This window comes from Mirounga leonina, unplaced genomic scaffold (genome assembly GCF_011800145.1).
Source record: "Mirounga leonina isolate KUSES-001 unplaced genomic scaffold, KU_Mleo_1.0 Mir_174, whole genome shotgun sequence".
NCBI lineage: Eukaryota > Metazoa > Chordata > Mammalia > Carnivora > Phocidae > Mirounga > Mirounga leonina.
Window position 1 is genome coordinate 67780385 of NW_023270451.1, and position 22259 is coordinate 67802643.

Consider the following 22259-nt stretch of genomic DNA (forward strand, 5'->3'; position numbering starts at 1 on the left):
GGGATCAGACATTAAAATAAAAATTTCCTAAGTAAAGCCAACCAGGATGAGTTTGGGAGCTCAGTAACCCGACCAAGGAGAGGAAGTCAAGGTAGGCTTCCAGAGGAGATGATGCTGGAACAAAATTCGGAGAGCAGTCATCATCAAGCAAAGAATGCTTCAGGAGAAGGAACAGGACATATGAAGGTTGAGTCCGGTGAGACCCATTTATGGAACCGAAGAACGATCAGAACAGTAGGTGGATGGTCAAAGCAGCGGTAAGTGTGACACGCCGGACAAGAGACCACGCACTGACCCTGAGAAGTCCTGCCGGCGACCAGGGAAGGGAGAGCTGGGGTAGGCAGGCAGGTGCGAAGGTGGGGACTTAGAAAGGGACAGAGTGGTCTGAGGAACCCTGCCTGCAAGCACGTCGAGGAGGGGCTGTCCGGATCCGGATGCCAGCGGCTTGGCCCTGGAGCGACCCTCCGAAGGAGCCCGGGCGGGCGGAGCGAGGACCCACGAGCTGTCAGTCGGCCCCACGGCGCCCTCGTATGCACTCTGTCGACGCCTGTTTCTGCCCGGATCCTGAGCTCCCGAAGGGCGCGGGCTGGGGAAGTTCCCGGGCTCCGGCGAGCACTTCGGCATCGTGGGGAAGGGGTCTGGGGTTGTCAAATGACTCCTCTGCCGTTCCAGGGTGCCGAAGGAGCCCAGTAGTCTGCCCGACGTCTCCCCGGAGGCCTTGGGCTGCAGGGGGGCCCGGCCGGGCCCACTGCTCGGGGGCCCTCGGTCGCCGGGTCAGGGCGGGGTGGGGGGTGGGGGGGCGGGGTGGTCCCGAGGGGCAGGGCGGGGCGCTGCGGGCGCTCCCAGGCTCTGCAGCCGCGGCCCAGGGGCGGGGGCGGGGGCGGGCGATGCGGAAGTGCCAGGCGGGCGGGAGGCGCAGCTCCGGGAGAGCGCAGCTCAGCCCCGCCGCCCGGCCTGTGCTCCCGGGCGCAGCCACGCGGGCGCACCGTAGACAGGTAGGTCCCGGCCGCCCGCGCTCCTCTCCGCGCCCTCCCGGCACCTGCCGGCGGCGGCGGGGGCCTGGGGCAGGGCGGGAGCGCGGAAGGGGTCGCGGCCGGCTCCGCCAGGCAGTGGAGCTCCAGCGGTGGGGTGGGGGTGGGGAGTGCACCTCCCGCTGGGCGCGCCCCTCGGTCTGGCGGCCTCTCCTACGTCCGGATCAGCGCGGGATGCCCGGCACCGGCAGCCTCCGTCCCGCGGGCGCCCGGAGGCCCGGGCGGCCGAGTGGCGCCGAGTGGCCACCAATGCCAGGGGCGCCAGCTCCGCTCTTCTCTCCCTTCGTCTCGCCAAAGCCACCGCAAGGATGGGGAGCGCCCGGGCGCCCGACGGCGGGCTGGCTTGGGTCTTAGAGGGTCTTCCGCCTTTCTGCGCGCTCCGCATCCCTCGGCCCCCGGCACCCCTCAGCCTGTCGGTTAAGAGAATGAGGCTTAAAGGGATCGTCTTCCCAGGACCTTAAGGCCAACGGCAGGAATTCGGGCAGAGTGTGTGGGCAGATGGTGTCGGGTAGGGGCGCCGTCTTGTGACTCGCGACCGACAACAAGAGGAGCTGCCCCCCTAGCAGAGAAGAACCCCCGGGAGCAATTCTTGCACTGGTTTCTTTACGTCCTTGCCTCGAACTTAGAAACAAAACAAGTTAGAGTCTCAAAGTAGAGGGAAAGTGAGAAGGCTGTGGCCGCGACGCGGGTAGAAGGTGCTTCCCCCCCGCCCCACGGCGCCCAAAGCGCAGGGGTCTCTGGGCGGTCGGGGGAGGGGCACAAAGGGTGGGGAAGAGACAGGGGGCGCCGTCAGTGGGGGAGCGCTCGGAGAGGCAGAGCCCGCGCCCGCGCCCTGGAGGTGGCTCCGCAGGACTGGCCCGAGCTCCCCCCGAGCCCAGAGCGAGGATGAGTGACCCGCACCAGCCGGGACGCAGGCGGGCCCGATGGAGGAGGCTAGAGGGGCAGCAGGGGCCAGAGGTAGGGTCCCCGCCCTCCCTTGCACGATCTGGTCGGGGCGCTAAGACTCCTGTCAAGTCTAGGGAAGCACTGGGAAACGCCTCTTTTTTACCTAAAGGCCTTACTTTGGGGTTTCCCCCTGCACCTCGGCCTTCCCCCGAATGAAGCCGAGAGAAGCATCTGCTGCCTGAGAGCCCCAGCTTGTCTCAGGATGTGGTCAACTCACTTGAAAGGTGTGGGATTAGGGTCATACCAGGTGCAGGGAACCCTTTGCCTTCTTCCTGAGCTTAGTGTGGGGTTTGTGGTAGACGGTGTGAATCCGACAAACTCCACAGGTGGCAAGGAGCTGCAGAGCTTCCTCCCGTAGGGGTCCCTGGTCCCCACAGTGTTCCAGGCTCCTCAGGTGGTTGGCTCCTGGAACTGTAGGGCCTGGAGGTGAACTGTGGGGCTTTCCCACCTCAGCAAGAGTTTCTGAGCTGCCCCTCTAGATGCTTCACTTTTATAAAATTCACCCATGAGGGCTTCCTCAGGTCCTCAGCATGGAAACTGATGGTTTTTCTGGCTTTCCCCACTCTCCTGGGCTCAAATCTCACCCCAAGTCTCCAGACCCCTGAGAAGGCAGACCTGGTCAGGCCTGCCCTCTATTGAAAAATCAAGTCCTCACAGCAAGGTGCGTGGAATGGGGGATGGGCTTTCCAAGGTGGTGCTATAGCTTCTGAGGTCCCCTGGGACTATAGGTGACTGTTTCTACCTGGAGGCAAAGTAGGGATGGGGCACAAACCCACTGAAATTCAGAACTCTTGGCATTAGGATAGTCTGAAATGAGATCTAAGTCCACCTCTAGGCAGGAGGAAACCTCCTTGGGAAACACACTGAGCCTGGTCCTGGTGCACCTGAGGCTGAAGACCTTTCTCTGGCCCGCTGGACACCCTCCTCTGGCCGTGGCCAGACTTGTTATGAGAGTCTCCTCTCCATACCCCGCTCCTTAGACCGCCCCAAGCGATCGTACCTTACTGACATGAGTAATTTAAAATTCTTTGTCTTGAACAGGACTGCTGGGCCAGGCTAGGCGGCAGGACTCATGTTGACTTCCTCCTTGCCCTGGGCAGAGAAGGAGGCCCTCCCTGGTGTCCCAGCTCCACCACCCTCTGCTCGGCTGTGGGCCTGACCACGTGGAAGGGTGGGCGTCAGGGTAGCTTGCCTCTGCTCTGGGTTGACAGAGCTTTCCTCTGACCACCTTCACTTAGCCACAACTGACAGCTACTGATGACTATCACCGGTCTGTTCTAGGACCAAGGGCTCTGGGCAGAGGGTGCAGGTGCAAACTATAAATACCACTGTGGTGGGTGAGGCTCTACCCCATGCTGTGAACCACAATAAATGTATAATGACCAGCAGCAAGGCTTGGGGATTGGGGAATGAGCTACAGGGTAGGGGATTGAGAATTTGGTCGTAGGGGCCCAAATGTCAATGTTTCCGTGTATCTTCCCTCCCCCAAGTTCACAGTGAGTCAGATTTCCGAGTTGTCTGGCCACTTTCATTTCCCCTGGGGCTGGGTGGAGGTTGGTTCAGAAAGGGGAACTGAGCCACCAGTCTTATGAGGCCTGGGGACAGGGCTGGGGGCTCTCCCACTCTCCCTTGTCCTAGCCCAGAGCTGGGCACTGCTCTGAGGATAGGCCTGCAGATGGGGACTTCTTAGCAGCATGGAGGCGGCACTTAGCACCTCCAGCCCAAAAAGGTACTGGGCAGGGAATTTCTGGGGAAACTGAGCTCTAAGCAAGCCTGGAATGATAGGGTCGACACCTGAGAGATCATGTTGTTCCAGTCTCCCACCTAAGGCAGGCTTGAGTACCCCCAGAAACCAGTTGCTCCCAGGCCTAGCCTATTAGTTGCACGGCTTTAGCTGTTAGAAATTTTTTCAACCTGGGTCTAGTCTGCCTTTGTGGAGGCTGACTCAAACCCTAGTCCTGTTGTCACACGGTGGTACCACAAATGTTAAGGATAGCTCTTGTCGGGGCGCCTGGGTGGCTCAGTTGGTTAAGCGACTGCCTTCGGCTCAGGTCATGATCCTGGAGTCCCGGGATCGAGTCCCGCATCGGGCTCCCTGCTCAGCAGGGCGTCTGCTTCTCCCTCTGCCCTCTTCCCTCTCGTGCTCTCTGTGTCTCATTCTCTCTCTCTCAAATAAATAAATAAAATCTTAAAAAAAAAAAAAAAAAAAAGGATAGCTCTTGTCCCTATCCACCAACCCAGATGCCCCATTTCCTTCAGCCATTCCTCCTTACCTGACAGGCCCGTCCCACCATGGACCCTTGCCTGTGTCACAGCCCCAGCGGCCTTCCTCTGACCTCTGGTCTCACCCCACTCTGAGTCAGAGGAGGATCCTGGAGAGAGCAGGCTGGTGGGGGAGAAATAGCTGGAGGACAGAATCTTCTAGCATCTTGGGTATATCAGTTGGCTGGTATTTCTCAAGTCCCACTTAAGGCCACTGTCCTGGTGATGCAGGAGGTAGACTGAGTGGGCTAATGGGATTTCTCTCAAGATGTCCAGGTTGTGGGGAAGCTTCATCCCTGAGGGAAGCTGAGGAGGGAAGGAAGCTCTGAGGAACGGGTATGGGAACCCTCTCTTCATTCACACGCTGTGACTTGCTCTTCAGCCAGGTCTCCTAGAAGGTGATATAGTGAGGGAGTCCCTGGGACAAGGAGAGGGAGGGCAGAAGGGGTGGGAGGGAAGCGGGCTGGGCAGGAAGAAAGCTGAGCAAAGAGGTGGTACGGGCTGGAGACAGCCTCCAGCCTGACCCCACAGGGAGCTCTGGAGCACGCGTTCCACCAGCTTGCTCCACCTGAAGCAAGGCGCCTGGCGTTTTGTGTGCGCATGTCAGTCATGGCCCGGCTGTGGGCTGCCTAACCCTGGAGTGAGGCAGCAGTGAGCCGCTCGGTATCTTTGTGCTGTTCCAGCCTCACAGCAGCTGGGGAGTCAATGTCCCACCTGGTACAGCACGTCTGGGTGGGGCACGCACAGCATCCACTCTATCTATAAACCCCCTCCTTCTCCCCCTCACCCCCAAACACAAAGCACAGATGCAGTGACCCTGAGACAAGAAGGCTGATGGTTGGAAAAGGGAATTGGCTGCGAGCATCTGGGCAGACCAGAGACACTCCAGCCCCCAGTACTGGGAGGAAAAGAAAGCCATAATATCCCTGGCTTGGGCCCCTGCGTCCCTCCCACCCCCATCTTCCTGCTGCAGGGAGTGTCTATCTGCAAATCTTCTGATGACACCCTCTTTCTCCCACAGACCCCTTGGCCATGAACCAGCCTGCCCCCAGGGCACCCCCTCCGCCCCGCCGCGTGCGATTAAAGCCCTGGCTGGTGGCCCAGGTGAACAGCTGCCAGTACCCAGGGCTGCAGTGGGTCAATGGGGAAAGGAAATTCTTCTGCATCCCCTGGCGCCATGCCACGCGGCACGGCCCCAGCCAGGACGGAGACAATACCATCTTCAAGGTAAGCTCCGGACAGGGGTAACTGCCTGGACTTCTGGGGCACCCCTGCCCTAGAAGAGGATCCCCATACATCTCAAACTGACCACTCTCCCAGCCACCTGGCTGCAGGTGACCCCAGGCTTGGACCAAGGGGATGCAGGGCATACCCCTTACTGTGCCTTTTTTTTTTTTTTTTTAAAGATTTTATTTATTTATTGGACAGAGAGAGACACAGTGAGAGAGGGAACACAAGCAGGGGGAGCGGGAGAGGGAGAAGCAGGCTTCCGGAAGAGCAGAGAGCCCGATGCGGGGCTCGATCCCAGGACCCGGGGATCATGACCTGAGCTGAAGGCAGACACTTAACGACTGAGCCACCCAGGTGCCCCTCACTGTGCCTTTTTTAACCTCTTGCCCAGAGCAAGGTGGAGACTGAAAGACCCCCCTGGAGACCCTCCTCCTCCCTTTTCTTGTCACATTCTCATCACCTGTGAGTGCGTGTGCAGTGTGCGTGCTTGGTGTGCACATACTCCAAAAGGAGACCACAGAATGCCCCTGTGATGGGAACACGAGGAGGTAACGATATATTCAGCTTTCTGTATGAAATCAACCGTATATTGTTTTGCATCCTGCATTTTCCACCCAACATCAGAACCAGCTTTCCTCTGCCAAAAATGTCACGTCCCTTTCAGTGACCACTGGAGGGGTTCGTAATTTAGTTATCCAAACCCGGCTTTTGGACACTTCACGTTGCTTCTAGTGTTCCAGTATTGAAGACCCGTTACCATGTACCCCCTCTAAACTCTTACCCTTTGTGTATCTCAAGTGATTTTCTTTGGGGTTAGTTCTTGGAGTTCAACATTGCTGGGTCAAACAGAATCCTTATTTTTTTTTAATAAAGATTTGGATATGCTTTCCATAGTCTTTGTGGGTTGATATTTACCCTTTGAAGGTTCTTTTCAAATCTGTTTCTTATTTTTGAATAGGTAATGAAATTCAAAATTTAAAAAGTGTAAAATGGTTTGCAGCAAGAATCTCCCTCCGCACTCTGTCTCCAGCCACCCCTCCCCTCCCCAGAGCAATTATTATCGTCAGTTTCTTGTTTATCCTTCCTGATTTTTGTGCATAGGCGCAAATAGGTACCTATCTCCCCCCCGCGCCCGCTTTTCACAAAATGATAGATGTAGACATACCCTTCTGTACCTCATATTTCTTGAAAATTGTAACACGTCAGGATATCAAAAACTTCTTCTTTTTTTTTTTTTCTTGCTGTCCAGTATTCCATTCTAAGGATTGGTCATTAATTTAACCAGTTCCCGTTGATGGACATTTATTTGGGATCTTCTGCTTTTACAGATAGTGCTGCAGTGAATAACCTTGTAGGTGCGGAATTGTGTGTGGATGCTTCTGTCTCCCTAGGATAAATTCCTAGAAGTCGAATTGCTAGGTTAAAGGGAAGAAATATTTGTAATCCTGCTATCAGCCAACTTACCCTCAAAAATAATACCAACAGCTAAAGTGTATGGAGCCCATCCGAAGTGCAGGCACAGTTCTGGAAGCTCTGTGGGCCCTGGAGTCTTCACTACCACCCTGTGAGGAGGGCACTACGATGGGGATATTACAGCAAAACGAGGCAGAGTGACATGCCCCTGGCACCCAGCTGGTGGGTGGCCATTTCCAGATTCAAACCCAATCCCACTCCAGATCCCATGCTCTTTATTCACCGTGTGACACGGTCCTCCTCAGAGACTGTACCTATATTGACCCTCGCAGGAGCAGTGAATGAAATGCCTTTCAAAGCACTTAGGTTTCCTTTCGTTTGTTGGAGCCCTGAGGGCTGGGAAGGACTGGAGTCCTCTCTCCCACCGTGCAGAGGGACACTCAGGTGAGGCTCCGCATGTCCCTGAAGTTCTCACCGCTCAGCAGTGACTCCCATGGGCCAGGAGGGGCTGGGGCTTTGCTGAGGGTGGAGATTCTCTGTGGTGTCCTATCTTTTCTTCCTGCCTCAGGCCTGGGCCAAGGAGACAGGAAAGTACACGGAGGGGGTAGACGAGGCGGACCCGGCTAAGTGGAAGGCCAACCTGCGCTGTGCCCTGAACAAGAGCCGTGACTTCCGCCTCATCTATGACGGACCCCGGGACATGCCCCCTCAGCCCTACAAGATCTACGAGGTCTGCTCTAATGGCGCCGCTCCCGCAGGTACCGTGCCTGACCAGCTGGCGGCTACCTAGGAGGCTGTTCAGGAAGGCCCAGGGCCCCTCCAGCGTGCAGTGGTCAGGGACATGCTTCAAAGTCATAACACCCCAGGTTCCCAGGAGTGGCCTGCGACGGACCCTGTGTGGGGCCCGGAATGGCTTGGCACAGACCAGGCTCCGTGTCTGTCTTCCTCAGTTTGTCCCTGTTCTTGGCTCTTGGCTCCAGGGAGTGTAGGTCTAGTGACCCAAGGAGCTTAGTGCCATGGGGTCGGGGAGGTCCCTAGTGATTCCTGGTGGCTGTGTGGCCTTTCACTTCACTGCTGGGGCAGCTCTGGGCGGGGAAGAAGCCACAGCGGGAGCTGCCCCACGGAGTCCTGGTGGCCTTCCTTCTCCTGCCCCACTGACTCCCTTGCTTTGTTCTCTCTCCCTGCTCTGCAGAGTCGCAGCCCAGTGAGGACTACGCTTTTGGTGCAGGAGAGGAGGAGGAGGAAGAGGAAAACGTGAGCTCGGGACCATTCTTGGCAGCACCTGCCTGCACTGACGTGGTGGGTCTTGTTAGGGCCTTTCTGCGGGGCTGCTCTGCTTTAGGATTAAGCGGTCCCTTTCCTCCAGGGCCCTGCTGCCCTTTTTATAGCTCTTCTCTTGAGTTTCTTCTTGAGGTTCTGAGGCTAGGAACGCAGTCACCACCCTGAACCTCCTTAGGGCTTTGTTGGTACAAAACATGCCCACACATTGTGTGACACACCCTCACAGGAGCTGGGGCTGGGTAGGTACTACTTCCTGTAGAAGGCAGATGAGGACACCAAGGCGCTCAGAGTTCACGGAGCTGCCTGGAGGGCAGAGCTGGGAGCGAAGGCAGGGTCTGGCCTTGCCGAGCTGAACACCGGGGAATTGCCTGTCATGGGTTATTTCTTTAGCATCAGATCAGTTCATTAACCTGTCCTCCCTTCTCTCTCTCTGGCCTATTCCCTCCTCCTTTGCCTGGGTCTTCCCTTCAGCTCCAGAGGATGTTACCAAGCCTGAGCATCACAGGTGGGGCTGGGAGGGGGCGTGGCTGGGGGCCTAGTATAAGGAGAAGCTGCAGGTCCCCTAGGTACCTGGGAGGGGGCTGAAGGGAGGCTGGGGGGAGGCCCAGGGCTGAGAGTAGGTGGGCCTGGGGGGGGGGGAAGTTCCCAGAAGTAGCATTAAAGCTCTGCCTGCCCCCACCCTCTGTAGAAGCAGTGCAACCTGGCCCCCCCATGGCACCCTATTCTTTACCCAAAGAGGATGTCAAGTGGCCGCCCACTCTCCAGCCGCCTGTGGTGCTGGGCCCTCCTGCACCAGACCCCAACCTCCTGGGCCCCGCCCCCGGCAACCCTGCTGGCTTTGGGGAGCTTCTCCCGGAGGTCCTGCCGAGACTGCAGCCTGGGCCCCTGGCTGCCAGCCTGCCCCCAACGGGCGAACAACTCCTGCCCGACCTGCTGATCAGCCCCCACATGCTGCCTCGTAAGGACCCACAGGAGGGCTGGGCCGGGTAAAGTAGGGCTGGGGGGTTGGTTTGCAAGAAGGGTGGAGGATGAAGAGCAAAGATGCTCAAGCCAGGCCCTCCCTGAGGCGGGGCAGGGCGGGGGTTGGAGGGGGGAAGGAAGTGGGAGAGCCAACGAGATGGCCTGGCTGCTGGGCAGACGGGACAGAGCAAGTCAGTGGGCTGCAGAACAAGGCGGCGTGGGGCTCACAGACTGGCCGGGCCTGCCCTCTGCCCCATAGTGACTGACCTGGAGATCAAGTTCCAGTACCGGGGGCGGCCACCCCAGGCCCTCACCATCAGCAACCCACAGGGCTGCCGGCTCTTCTACAGTCAGCTGGAGGCCACCCAGGAGCAGGTAGAGCTCTTCGGCCCTGTGAGCCTGGAGCAAGTGCGCTTCCCCAGCCCTGAGGACATCCCCAGCGACAAGCAGCGCTTCTACACAAACCAGCTGCTGGATGTCCTCGACCGCGGGCTCATACTCCAGCTGCAAGGCCAAGATCTGTATGCCATCCGCCTGTGCCAGTGCAAGGTGTTCTGGAGCGGGCCCTGCGCCTCAGCTCACGGCTCACACCCCAACCCCATCCAGCGGGAGGTCAAAACCAAGCTCTTCAGCCTGGAGCATTTTCTCAATGGTGAGGGACCCGCCTCAGGTTCCTCCTGGCTCTCTCTCGTCCAGGGGCATGGTTCTAGCCTCTAAGGGTCTTGATCTTGCTGCAGAGCTCATCCTGTTCCAGAAGGGCCAGATTAACACCCCACCGCCATTTGAGATCTTCTTCTGCTTTGGGGAGGAGTGGCCTGACCGCAAACCCCGAGAGAAGAAGCTCATCACCGTACAGGTATACCACCAGCTCACCTCTCAAACCCCCGCTCTGCTTTGGCTTGAGTAATGGGGGAACCCTGGGGCTCAGCACTTGCCCCAGGGTGGAGGCTGAGGGCTCTCTGAGCAGGGTGGACTTGGCAACCAGAGATAATCAAGGCCCAGGCTTGCCCACACATAAGTAGCCTTTGTATGAAGTAGAAATTAGTGCCCCTTCTTCCTGGTGGATGCCTCGGGCACAACTGGATTGGACAGTCCTGCCACGGTTCTCCGTCCCTCTTTGCTCCCCCAGGTGGTGCCTGTAGCAGCTCGGCTGTTGCTGGAGATGTTCTCAGGGGAGCTTTCTTGGTCAGCTGATAGTATCCGGCTACAGATCTCAAACCCAGACCTTAAAGACCGCATGGTGGAGCAGTTCAAGGAGCTCCATCACATCTGGCAGTCCCAGCAGCAGCTGCAGCCTGTGGCCCAGGCCCCTCCTGTGGCAGGCCTCAGTACTGGCCAGGGGGCCTGGCCCATGCACCCGGCTGGCATGCAACAGTGAGACTGCAGATAGCAACTGACACAGGCTTCCCGGGTGGCTGTGTGGGCTCACGTGAAGGTATGATGGCCCCAGTGGGCACCTGACTGGCTGCAGGGCCCTCTAGCTGGGTCTCCTGGAAGTGGCTCTGCACCAAGGAGAGGGGAAGAGAGGTCCAAGTTCCAGGCTTTCTCCTGTAGCACCCGAGGGAAGCTGGAAGCGTTTTGCTTTGAGGACGGTCTTGCTGTGTATGCCTCTCCTCTGCTCACTCTGGAGGAACTCAGCCATTAGCCCCAGTGAGCAGAGAAGTTAACTCCACCAAGCCTGGGGGCCTAGTTGAGAGGGAATTGTCCCAGTGTGGCCCACTCTTGTGGTTGCCCCCAATTCCTCAGGCAAAAAGAGCCAAGTGCTGTGGGTCATGCTCCCTCAGCAGGGCATGGGCCTGATCTGATTTTGGGGTTCCCTAGTTTTTGAGCCTCACTTCCTTACATCTCTCTCCCTGAGATGGGCACTTAAGTATCATACCAGATCCTTAAGGCCGGCAGCTACCTCCTTCTTGAGAGTCTAAGAATATGGGGTAGAGGTGGAATTTTATGTCTTTTTCAATTAATAAATATTAAAAACAGATTCAGCTATTTACTTTTTCCAGTACGAGTTGCTTCCATGCTGTTCTATCAGACCCTATTTCTGGTATCAGCTGACCCTCTTCCCCCTAGCATCTGCCCTTCATCTCTGAGGCCACAACAGGAGGAGGGCCTGCCTTTCCAGGCTGATGAGTCAGTGGGGCTCCATGAGCTCTCAACTGGCTGGCTTTGCTTTCTAGGAGGAAGCTAGCTGAGGGAAGGGCGTGGATCTTTAAATGTATGCAGTCTAAAATCCTGTCCAAGTCAAACTCTGAGTACAACTGATGTTATGCAGGAAGGTTTGTTTCATGGATTCCAAATACTATATAGAGCTCCGCAGTCAAGCTTCTTAGCTCAAAAACCAATACTTTAACATACTATGTGATCCTATTTATATAAAACTAGAGAAAATGCAAACTAATGTACAGTGACAGAAAGCAGATCAGTGGCTACCGGAGGACGGTAAGAGGCAGGAGGTAGCTTTGGGAGTCAGGGGTACGGTCACCACCTCGACCGTGTTAATGGCTTCATGGGTGTACCTACGTCAGAGCTGGTCAACTGTACAACTGAAGTATGGGCAGCTTATTCTGTCAGTGGTACGGCATGTTGTTTTCAAAGACCAAACACTACTCAGTGGGCTAGGAATCAGTCCACTTGGGTGGCTGTTGTGGAAAGAATATCCGAACCACATTTCTGTTCAACATGCTGACGGACCCATTCTCTCTCCCACCGAGGCTGTGTGAAAGGATAAAGTGCAGCATGAGGAGTTTTAGGGTGAACTAAAATAAAAGATGCAGAAGGAGCCACTCCCCCAAAATATGAAGGGTCCGTGGCATGAAGGGCAGGGCCCACCATTTAAACTCCATCTCCAGCTGTCTCCCAGGTAAGGGCTAAGTCCGCTCCCTCACGCGGTCTAGCTGTATCATTTCAGAGCTCTGAGGCAGTGGAAGGAAGGAAAAACAAACACTGATTAAATTTTAAAAATTTATTGTTTTCTTTTCTTTTTTTTCTTTTTCTTTTTTTTTTTGTTTTGTTTTTTTTTGTTGCTGTTGATTTGTTCTTGAGATGGCTACAACACCAGACAGAACAGTGCCCTCGTATCTAACACCTGTGCGGGGCCGCAACTCCTTTAAAACATTAAGATCTGTTTTGGGCTTCCCTCTCCCGCCTCACCCCCCAACGAAAGTCAAGTAATTTCCACATTTTTTTTAGTAAAATACAGTTAGCCCTGTAAACACTTTCCCCCATACTCCCAACCTTTTTTTTTTGTCCTCTCTCATGTCTGTGGGTGAAAAATTAACTAAAAAACACAAAAATTAAAAAAAAAAAAACCCTAAAACTTAGAATATACATTTATATCCCACTCACCCTAATTTTGGCTCTTCTCTCCAAGGCCGATGACAACCCAATATGGATTGGAAATGGATTTAGAGACTGGATAGGGTCAGGGCTGGGAATATACATGAATTTTGGCCCTGGCAGGTCCTGGTATCACTGATGTGACCATGATATAAAACCAACAGGCTCCTCCTTGTCGGAACAACTCTAGAGGTGGGAAGAAACGCTGGGGAGAGTGGGAGAAATTTCTACTCATTTTCTTTAAAAGAGGAAGGGAAAGGGAAAGGGAGGGTGGGAGAGAGAAAGAGGAAAAAATAATAGAAAACCTTAAGAGATGATCCTGACCCTTTTCTTCCAATTGCAGCGATGTCATCTGAATTCCCATTTTCCCTAAGTAAATGGTTTGTTTCACAAAAGTTTGTACTTTTATTCTGTGTGCACACGCATGTTAGCATGTGTGTATAGGTACATGTGTGCGTGCGTGTCACTGCTACCAAGTGAACGTTTCAGTTCTGGTTTCAGTTTAGTTTTCCTTTTTTTCCTTTTTTATTTCTTTAAAATTATTTTTCCTTTGAAACAAGTTCACCAGGAAACCAGCTCCCCTCCCACCACGCCGGACAGGCCGCAGCCATCTTTTTTTTAAACCGCGCTGATTTTCCCTCACACCCCCAAACAGGAACTCCTCAGGACGGCCTCTGAAGGCTGGAGTCTCTCCCTGTCTGGCGGGACGCTGTGGTGGCGGTGAAGGCCCCTCTGCCACAATGGAGGTTTCTGATTGTGGGACACAGTCTGGTTTTTGTTTTCTTCCTGTCTTCTAATTAAAAAAGACATTCCTGACAGAAGAGAGAAGACCGTCAATAATGGTTCAGGAGGTAATAAGCTTCTTCTAAAGTCAAGGTAGAAGTTTTCGTATTTGCTCAGGTACCTCATTCTGGCCTCTGCCATAAGAACTCAGCAAAAAAAAAAAAAGAAGTTGGAGTCTTTACTTGTGATTTCAAGAGAGCGACTGCTGTAATGGATACTGCCTGCAGTCCTTTTCTGAGTGTGCTGTGGAAGCTAGGGATGCTTTGTCGGGGGGTAAAGAGTGAGCCAGCAGGTCCAGGCTGCCCACCTCAAACCAACCAGAAAATCTCTACTTTAGTCCATTTAAATACTGGGGTTTCATGCAAGAGTTTATTCTGAAGGAAGACTTTGCCTACTAACAGAAGTTTAAAAACCACTGATTTAGTCTGTATGAAAAGGGTACTGTGTGAATGTAGGAAGCAGAGTGGTTAGAAGTAAAGGCTCTGGCACCAGCGTATCTATCAATTCCTGACTGTGACATCAAGCAAATCGTTTAACATCTTGGAACCTCTATTCCCCTGTCCAATGGAAATAATAATGGTGACTAACCTAGAGAACCACCTTGGGATTATCTGAGTGAATACACACAAAGCACTTGGAACAGTACCTGACCCACAGTAAGGGCTCCATAAATGTCAGCCACGAGCATCCACAGCTGTCCCCAGATAAGCCTATGTGTACCAATGTTGGCTATTACCGACACCGCAGAACTTGAGAATCCCAAATGATATCACTACTCGCTAAAGAATAACATTTAGAAATAGTTTCTGGTGTGGGTGAGGGGCACTGCTGCCGAGTGCCTTCATCTACTACTACACTAAATGACAGAAACCGGGGCGCCTGGGTGGCTCAGTCCTTAAGCGTCTGCCTTCGGCTCAGGTCATGATCCCGGGGTCCCGGGATCGAGTCCCACATCGGGCTCCCTGCTCCGCAGGAAGCCTGCTTCTCCCTCTCCCACTCCCCCTGCTTGTGTTCCCTCTCTCGCTATGTCTCTCTCCGTCAAAAAATAAATTAAAAAAAAAAAAAAAATGACAGAAACCACCAGAGACGTGCTGCACATTCATTGAGAACTGTCTCGTGGGACAATAAATACTGCCTAAGACCTCAAAGGGGGGTGCGGGTGCTTAAGAGGAGAACTGCCTTTCTTCTCTCAGTCAAGAAATTGACACCCAAATCCTACTACCCAGTTCTTTCTGTCCTTAGCTAAGATTCTTGTTTTGCTGCAGAACCAGGAGTCAGGAAGCACATGGAGAAAAACTGGTGATCAGGAGCTAGACAAAGATGCTATCTCCTTTCCTCTACCTCTTACCCTGGGCAGAACCTGGCATTTCAGTGTTCAGACCGTAAAAGTGTTAAGAATAAGCATCTTTGCTCATTAAATCCAAAAGGTTGGTTTTAGGAGAATGGTGTCAATGTAATCACAGTCAGCTTTAGGTCAGTACTGTTTTCACCAAAGTAGCCAGGTTAAAAATATTTATTTGTTAACATACACTCTTACCATCCTAAAGTGTCTGTAAGGGGATGAGAGGAGGAATTTTTTTTTGAGATCTCCTACAATAATAACTTTCCTATGGGGGTGAAGATAGTATCCAAAAGCAGCTGGCAATTACCTGGCTGCCTGGGCCCAAGCAAACCAGGGTCCTTTCTTAACTGTTCAGCAGTGTTAAGGACTGTTAAGTCCTTCCCTAACTAGCTATAGTACAAGTCCCATGATGGGCATTAAACCTATGCCATCCTGGGCGCCTGGGTGGCTCAGTTGGTTAAGCGACTGCCTTCAGCTCAGGTCATGATCCTGGAGTGCCGGGATCGAGTCCCGCATGGGGCTCCCTGCTCGGCGGGGAGTCTGCTTCTCCCTCTGACCCTCCCCCCTCTCATGCTCGATCTCATTCTCTCTCTCAAATAAATAAATAAAATCTTTAAAACAAAACAAAACAAAAACCTATGCCATCCCGAGCACTCCTGACAGTGAGGGGAAAAGCCAGGAACTATAACCACTCACCTGGGTGACAGGCACAGTTCAGGAGTGTGAGCTATCGGAACAACCTGGTGAAGTCTCGCAAGGCCCAGCAAACTTGTTTACATTCCTCAGCACTAGAAAAGAAAAGGTAGGTTGGCCCCCGATGAGAAAAGATGTTAATATGCTGCAAACAGCCACAACACTGAGGTCCACTGAGAACTATCCTAGCTCTGCTTGAAGCTCTCTCCATTGTCTCTTGATTCTGCTTCGGATCTTTCTGTAACTCAAGGCAAATATTAACTACTGCATGTGAGAATAATTATAAGCTGTATGATCCCTAAAGAGTGGCTGTGGAAAAAAACTGCGTACGTTTGAATCTTGGCTCCATCACTCTTGGGCGAGTTACCAACCTGTTTCGTTGCCGCATCTGTACCTACCTTATAATGTTTGGAGGATTAAGTCAGTTCAACACTTGGTTGAAGTCCCTGACATAAATACAAGAAAGCCAGAACCCCCAAATAAAAAAAGCAAGCATATTCACCTAAGGCTGACAACTTTAACTCTATGAGCTGAGCTAACTTAGGTACCCTGGTTTTCTCATTCTCTTCTAAAAGCAGATTTTGTTTACAAAGCCCATTCCGGCAACTAAGTCTCTTTCAGTCATCAATTAGCTAGTTGGACAGGCTGCTCAGGGTTTCCTCCTGTGGGAGGAGAACGGAGAGGATAGAGGAAAGGGTTAAGGCATGTAGAAAGGGGGGAGGAAGCAGGACTTGGTCCTCAGGCAAGCACTGAGATGGGCTTTGAATAGCCCAATATTCACCTGACCTTTTTTTTTTTTCAAAAGGCCTGCTTTGTCCAAAACTGTCACCGAGAAACCAGTTGATGCCCACCTTCATTCCTCTGTGTCAGTCTTCAGAACAGGTTCTGGTAACTGAACATGAAGCTGAGCTACAAATAGTACCTGGAAAAGGAAGAACTCTCGAATATGCTCATTCTTCCGTGGCCCACTCTCTGGCTCAGAAAAACTCAGGGACCACAGCCTACCGCCTAAGATTCAATGTTAGAAGAGCTTTCTCCTCGTAATGGTTAAACACCAGGGGAGAGAACTGCTAACAGTGGTTCCACAGAAAAGGTGAAAGGAGAGCTATCTCCTTAGTGCCTACATCTGGATTTCCCCACCTATTATAAGGTCTGAAACATCATTAAGAACCTTGATTCAGACCCCAAGATTTGACTCAACAGGATATTCTAGAAACTTTCTCCAGTCTCTCTCCATCCAAAATTAATGAAAATGATAAAGTCTTCTGGTTTTACTGAAATTCTGCCATTTGTGAATTTAACATGCTTCAATACAACCATTCCCTCCCTCAGTCTATTTCCAAATCAATACTATTGAGGAGGCAGTTGGGCTGGCGAGTACAGATCACTCATGCTCCCACTGTCACAAAGGAAGAAGATATGTTACCCAAGAGAAGCCACCATGTGGCATGTTATCATAAGGAACTACAACAGTAAGAAACAGTTAAATGTGGGGCAACAATGCAGGCTTAAGATTCTTTTGCTACTCTAATGCCTTACATGTTTTAAACTCTACCCTTCTTCTACCCTTGGTTTAATCCGGAAGAGAAATGGTAACTCCATCCTTCACCTCCCTTGTGACACAGGAGAAAAAGTGCCAAAACCAGAATGCAACTACAGAGAACTGTGTTAGCCAGGGTGAAAGAGGGGTAGGCTGGCATCTCGAGTCAGCTCAGCTCTGCTCCCAGTCCTGTCGGCAACTGCTCTGGTGTCCAGAGCCTCAGTCAAATGTTTAATGTGTCCTTGATTAGGCCCAAAGAAATGGATTAAAAAAAACAACAACACCAAACTTAAAAGCTACAACTATTTTCTGTTTTCCACCTCAGTCCTTCTGGCATTTATTTCCCATTTCATTCATTTATTTAAAATGGCCACTACTGGGGCACCTGGGTGGCTCAGTTGGTTGGGCGTCTCTGCCTTCAGCTCAGGTCATGATCCCAGGGTCCTGGGATCGAGCCCCGCGTCGGGCTCCCTGCTAAGCAGGGAGTCTGCTTCTCCCTCTCTCCCCTGCTCATGCTTCTATCTCTCGCTATCTCTCCCTCTCAAATAAATAAAACCTTAAAAAAAAGTCTTAAAATGGCCACTATTTTTTCTAGATTCTATTTTCTGGCTTCTATTCCCACAACCCTGATCCTTTCACCATACTTCTGAATACTTTTATGGTGACCGTTCCTCAAGACCTGTAATCCTAGCGGTGTGCTGAGAAATACAGCCCTTCTCACCGGATGTTCGTGGATAATGGAGAGTAACCGAGCTCTAACTAACGACTTGAGCAAGACACCCCCATACTGGCTTCTAACTCTAGAGTCAATGCTTCCTTTATTCAACATCTTCTGACCTTGAGATTCTCATGTAAGTGTTAAGAGTCAGGGAATAAACATCAACACAGAGACACGGGAGATGATGGCAGGATTTCTTCTAGTCATAATTAGTGGTGTTTGGAGAGCAAGAATGATATTTCAAATGAAAAACCTCAGCTTTCTTTAAGTTGACCAACTAAAAATGTTAGGGAATTAATTACCAGTACCCTTTGAAAAACAGGCTTGGACTTGCTGAAATGAAACTGAACCAGTTTACCCTCCCTGTTAGGATGGCAAACAAAGCAGCATGTTGAGGCAGGAATTATAGGACCTTACAACCAAAAGGGAGACTGAGTCATGCATGGAACAGAAGGTTCAAGAGCAAAACGCATACTAGAGAAAGAATTACTACAAGGAGGTGAGCAGTCTCAAACCTTTTCTCTAGTACCTCGACATTGCCTCTTCTGTTCATTTCCCACCACCATGTCACAGCCTACTATAGGACGAACTACAAAATGTATTCCACAATGAGAGACCAAGTAGGCCAGGCTGGTAGTGCACCTTATTTCCCCATATCACAGGGCAAAGATCACAGATATTTTTGTTTATAGCATTGCATTATTTGGGTTCCTTTTCTGTGCCACTCAATTTTCCTTAAATGAGGGAATGTCCATGACTTCTCAGACTTATTCTATGGTTCTTCCTATCACAGATTAGCCTAGATAAGGGAATACAGGTTTGGTGGAGACTTATTCTAGAATGTGTGGGTGGTTGCCTTACAGCTGGCAGGAGACATGCTCCAGCTAGCTTTGCAAGTACATAACGACATTCCAGCAGGTTCTTTTCCAAGGAGAAAGTTAACATTCACCGATCACCTACTACATATCAAATCTTTAAATTTCTACTTGATAGCTCATTAAGAACCCCTTATGAATAAGATAGGTAGTACTAAGCCTATTTTTCAGTGAATAGACCGAGGTTCAGTAAGTGGCAAGATGCATGCCAACATCCTTGACTCTAAGCCTAGTTCTTTGAGGGTTCTCTCCAGGCTCTCATTTGCTTTAAGGATATTAGAGCCCAAATGATCCTGCCCTTCTACTGACCAGTACTAGATGGAATACAGCAAAACAGAAGCAGAAAGAAGCTACTTTTCCCTGAGACTGCTTAGAGGTGGAATACTACTTCTACTGGGAAGATTCACAGTAAAAAGAAATAAAATAATTTTGTAAAGCCATCCCAGTCAATATATACCTATCTAGAGGAGGGGAAATTCCCTTCTGACAAAATAGGTCATGAAGGCAGTCACATGTCACTTGATCTATGGCCAAAATCAGTAATACTTCTGGGACATGAAGTTAAGCCACTTTTAGTAAGCTACAAAATAACAGCACTCATAGGCTTGGAATTTTAACAAATTAGCAAAATTTGGAGAAACTCCGAGAGGTGAGAAAGTAAACCATTTTGGAAAGTAAGATAAGAAATCTCAGAAAAGAAGATTAGCTCTTATACCACCACCTACAATTTATTTTCTTCCCTTTTTATTTTTTTAAAGATTTTTATTTGAGAGAGCGAGCGAGCGCAGGAAAGAAGAGAGAGAGCAGGCATGCACACAAACAGGGGGAGGGGCAGAGGAAGAGGGACAAGCAGGCTCCCCGCTGAGCACAAAGCCTGAGGAGACTTGGAGATCAGGACCTGAGCTGAAGTCAGAAGCTTAACCAGCTGAGCCACTCAGGCACCCCTCTCCCCCTTTTAAAAACTAGGTCTGGTTTTAATTATAAATGTATACCACATGCTCATAAAAAAAATGAAAACAGTACAGAAAGTTATGAAATAAAAAGTGAAAGTCTTTCCTCCCCTGCCATTCTGGTCCTAGTTGTCTATCTCTCCAGGAATTTGCTATGCATATATATAACATATATAATAAAACAACTTTTAAAAAGTGCAAGTTGGTTCATTTACAACAGCATCAAAAAGAACGTAAAAAACTACAAAATGTTGCTGAAAGAAATAAAGACACCAATAAATACAAAGACCTCTCCTGTTCATGGACTGGAAGACTCAATTTTGTTAGGATGTCAATACTACTCAAAGAGATCTATAGATTCAATGCAATCCCTATCAAAAATCCTACTGACATTTTTTGTGAAAATAGAAAAATCTATCCTAAAATTCATATGGAGTCTCAAAAGACCCTGAATATTCCAAATAACCTTGGAAAAAGAACAAAGCTGGGTGTCTCACGCTTCCCAATTTCAAATTATTACAAAGCCATGGTAATCAAAACAGTATGGTACTGACATAGAGACAGACACAGAGACCAATGGAATAGAACAGAAGGCCCCCACGATAAATCCCTCGCATATATGGTAAAATGATTTTCAATAAGGGTGCCAAGACCATTCAGGGGGGAAAAGGACAGTGCTGGGAATTCTTTTCAATCCAAATGAATTGAAAGCAGGGTCTTTCTTTTCTTTTCTTTTTTTTTTTTTTAAGGTGGGGAGGGGCAGAGAAAGAGAGAGAATCTTAAGCAGGCTCCATGCCCAGCACAGAGCCAAATGTGGGGCTCGATTTCACAACCTTGAGATCATGACCGGAGTAGATATCAAGAGTTGGGACACTTAACTGACTGAGCCACCCAGGCACCCTGTAAGCAAGGGTCTTGAAGAGATATTTGTACAGCCATGTTTAGAGCAGCATTACTTACAATAGCCAACAGGTAGAAGCAATCCAAATGTCCACCAATAGATGAATGAATAAATAAAATGTGGAAGATACATAAAATGGAATGTTATTCAGCCTTAAAAAGGCAGGAAATTCTGACACACAAGCTACAACATGGATGAACCTTGAGAACATTACACTGAGTCACAAAAGGACAAATACCATATGATTTCACTTATATAGGTACCTAGAATAGTCAAATCATAAACAGAAAGAGTGATGGTTGCTGGGGGATGGAGAATGGGAGAAGGGGGAGTTGCTGTTTTATGGGTATAGTTTTGGTTTTATAAGATGAAAAAAATTCTGGAAACTGATTGCAAACAATGTGAATGTGCTTAACGCTATTGAACACTATACTTGAGAATGGTTAAAATAAATTCCATGTGTATTTTTTCACAATTATAAGTTAAAAAAATTGTCAGTACAAGTTGGGTTATATGATACTGTTATTTTTTCCCTTTATAATATACTTACATATATTTCTGTAGCATGACATGCATATTCTTGCTCCTTCTTTTTTAGTGCCTCTTTACTTAGTTACATTCTGTTATTTAACCATTCTCTATTAATGAGCAATTAGAATATTTCCAGTGTTTTTCACTATTACCAAACCTTACTGCAACACTCATTCTTGGACCTGTAAATCATTCCACTACTGTATGCATATAAGCCAATGTCTAAAATTTAGGCAAAATTCTAGAGATTCCAGATATATAAAAAGGCGTTATCAGGGTAAGGTAGCACACAGTTACAAACTGCTACCATTAATACTACCAAAAGCCATCAAAATCTCATAACCTTTTGATTCAGTGATTGCCTTTTAAGGAAAATAGTCAAAAGAAGGAAAAGGCTAGGGTTTTAATATTACCCGTAATACTAAAAAATAATCTAAATGTCTACTAACAGAGGCACTGTACGGAAATGAAGTAATAGCTTTCTGGCTATAAAGTAGTAATTAGGAAGAATATGTAGTTACACTTAAAGTGTTTACTATGGGTTCACAGTAAAAAATACTCATGTATACTTAACATTTTTACTAAGCTGTAAACAAGCAGCTCATGGGCTAATACATCTCAGAGAGAGATTTTGTTTGGCCTGCATGAAATTAGAATTTCAGTATCTTTAGGCATAGTGAAAATTTTCCAATTCACTGCAATTTACATCATCTATGTTTTACAACTAATGCTTCGCCTATTCACATCTGCATTCCTGACCCCAGAATACAGATGAGAACAGAGGACTTCAGAAAGATAAAGACAGATCTTGTGAAGGGTAGTGGGCTAATGAATGCATTTTTCTTTTGAAGAGTTAATGCCTCCACTTAGCCATTAAGATCTTATACCAGTTAATAAATTTGTACAGTAAAATTGATGCACACACCTATACGGCATGATGATATTAAAACCCTAGCCTTTTCCTTCTTTTGACTATTTTCCTTTGACTATTTCCCCAGATTGGTTTCTAATGTCAATTTGTGCAAGTTAATGCTGAACAGACACTAAATTGTGAATTTACCAAGGCAAACAGAAACATACTCTTGGGTAAATTTGGTATAAGAAACAAAGATACATTTTTTCTGCATACCCATTTCTGTTCACATTAAAAAAAACAACAACAAAACCAAAAAAAACCTCACATCACTCACCTAGTGACTTGTTTGTGGAAATCTGTAAGTTGTTTGTGTGTCACTGTGACCGCTCCCACAGTTGTCTCCTTTGGCAAACCTTTCAAGGAGTTCTCTAACCATCGACAAAAAGTCTGTGCAGAGAGACAGTAAGAGTTTTAAGAGGAGGCAGGACTTACTCAACTGGACCCTACAAGTAATAACAAAACCTGCAGGTTTTTCTTAGCAGCATCAGCTCTTCCCGACTTGGAAGTAAGGAAAGGAATTAACAAAATCACTACTATCTTCAGGCCTTCCAA

The 22259-nt window shown here is 49.7% G+C and overlaps 2 protein-coding genes across 6 annotated transcripts in view; one reads left to right on the top strand and one right to left on the bottom strand.

Annotated features, from left to right (window-relative positions):
- Window positions 1-896: 896 nt before the first annotated feature.
- On the top strand, window positions 897-11103 carry IRF5 (interferon regulatory factor 5). Of its 3 annotated transcripts, XM_035021076.1 has the most exons (10): window positions 901-995; window positions 3018-3147; window positions 5260-5465; window positions 7450-7639; window positions 8074-8180; window positions 8634-8667; window positions 8851-9120; window positions 9382-9774; window positions 9860-9978; window positions 10252-11103. In XM_035021076.1, the coding sequence occupies exons 3-10, from the start codon at window positions 5271-5273 to the stop codon at window positions 10498-10500; spliced, it is 1557 nt and encodes a 518-aa protein (XP_034876967.1). In that variant the 5' UTR covers window positions 901-995; window positions 3018-3147; window positions 5260-5270; the 3' UTR covers window positions 10501-11103. The 3 variants fall into 3 exon arrangements, with proteins under 3 accessions (XP_034876965.1, XP_034876968.1, XP_034876967.1); XM_035021074.1 differs by lacking the exon at window positions 3018-3147 and having other exon boundaries at window positions 897-995; XM_035021077.1 differs by lacking the exon at window positions 3018-3147 and having other exon boundaries at window positions 897-995; window positions 8899-9120.
- A 2138-nt stretch (window positions 11104-13241) lies between these two features.
- Window positions 13242-22259, bottom strand: part of TNPO3 (transportin 3) — a 78036-nt gene continuing 69018 nt past the window's right edge. For all 3 annotated transcript variants that reach the window (XM_035021071.1, XM_035021073.1, XM_035021072.1), the window contains 3 exons: window positions 21982-22094; window positions 15280-15371; window positions 13242-13270 (listed from right to left, as the gene is read on the bottom strand). In XM_035021071.1, the coding sequence (XP_034876962.1) occupies window positions 15311-15371; window positions 21982-22094 (174 nt within the window). In that variant the 3' untranslated portion in view covers window positions 13242-13270; window positions 15280-15310. The remainder of the gene's footprint in view (window positions 13271-15279; window positions 15372-21981; window positions 22095-22259) is intronic.

Excerpts from the sequence above, each read along its gene's own strand:
- IRF5 (XM_035021074.1), top strand. The coding sequence starts at position 5,271 with ATGAACCAGCCTGCCCCCAGGGCACCCCCTCCGCCCCGCCGCGTGCGA. Across the intron at positions 5,466-7,449 it reads GAGACAATACCATCTTCAAG|GCCTGGGCCAAGGAGACAGG; the intron begins GTAAGCTCCGGA and ends TTCCTGCCTCAG. Across the intron at positions 8,181-8,633 it reads CACCTGCCTGCACTGACGTG|CTCCAGAGGATGTTACCAAG; the intron begins GTGGGTCTTGTT and ends TCTTCCCTTCAG.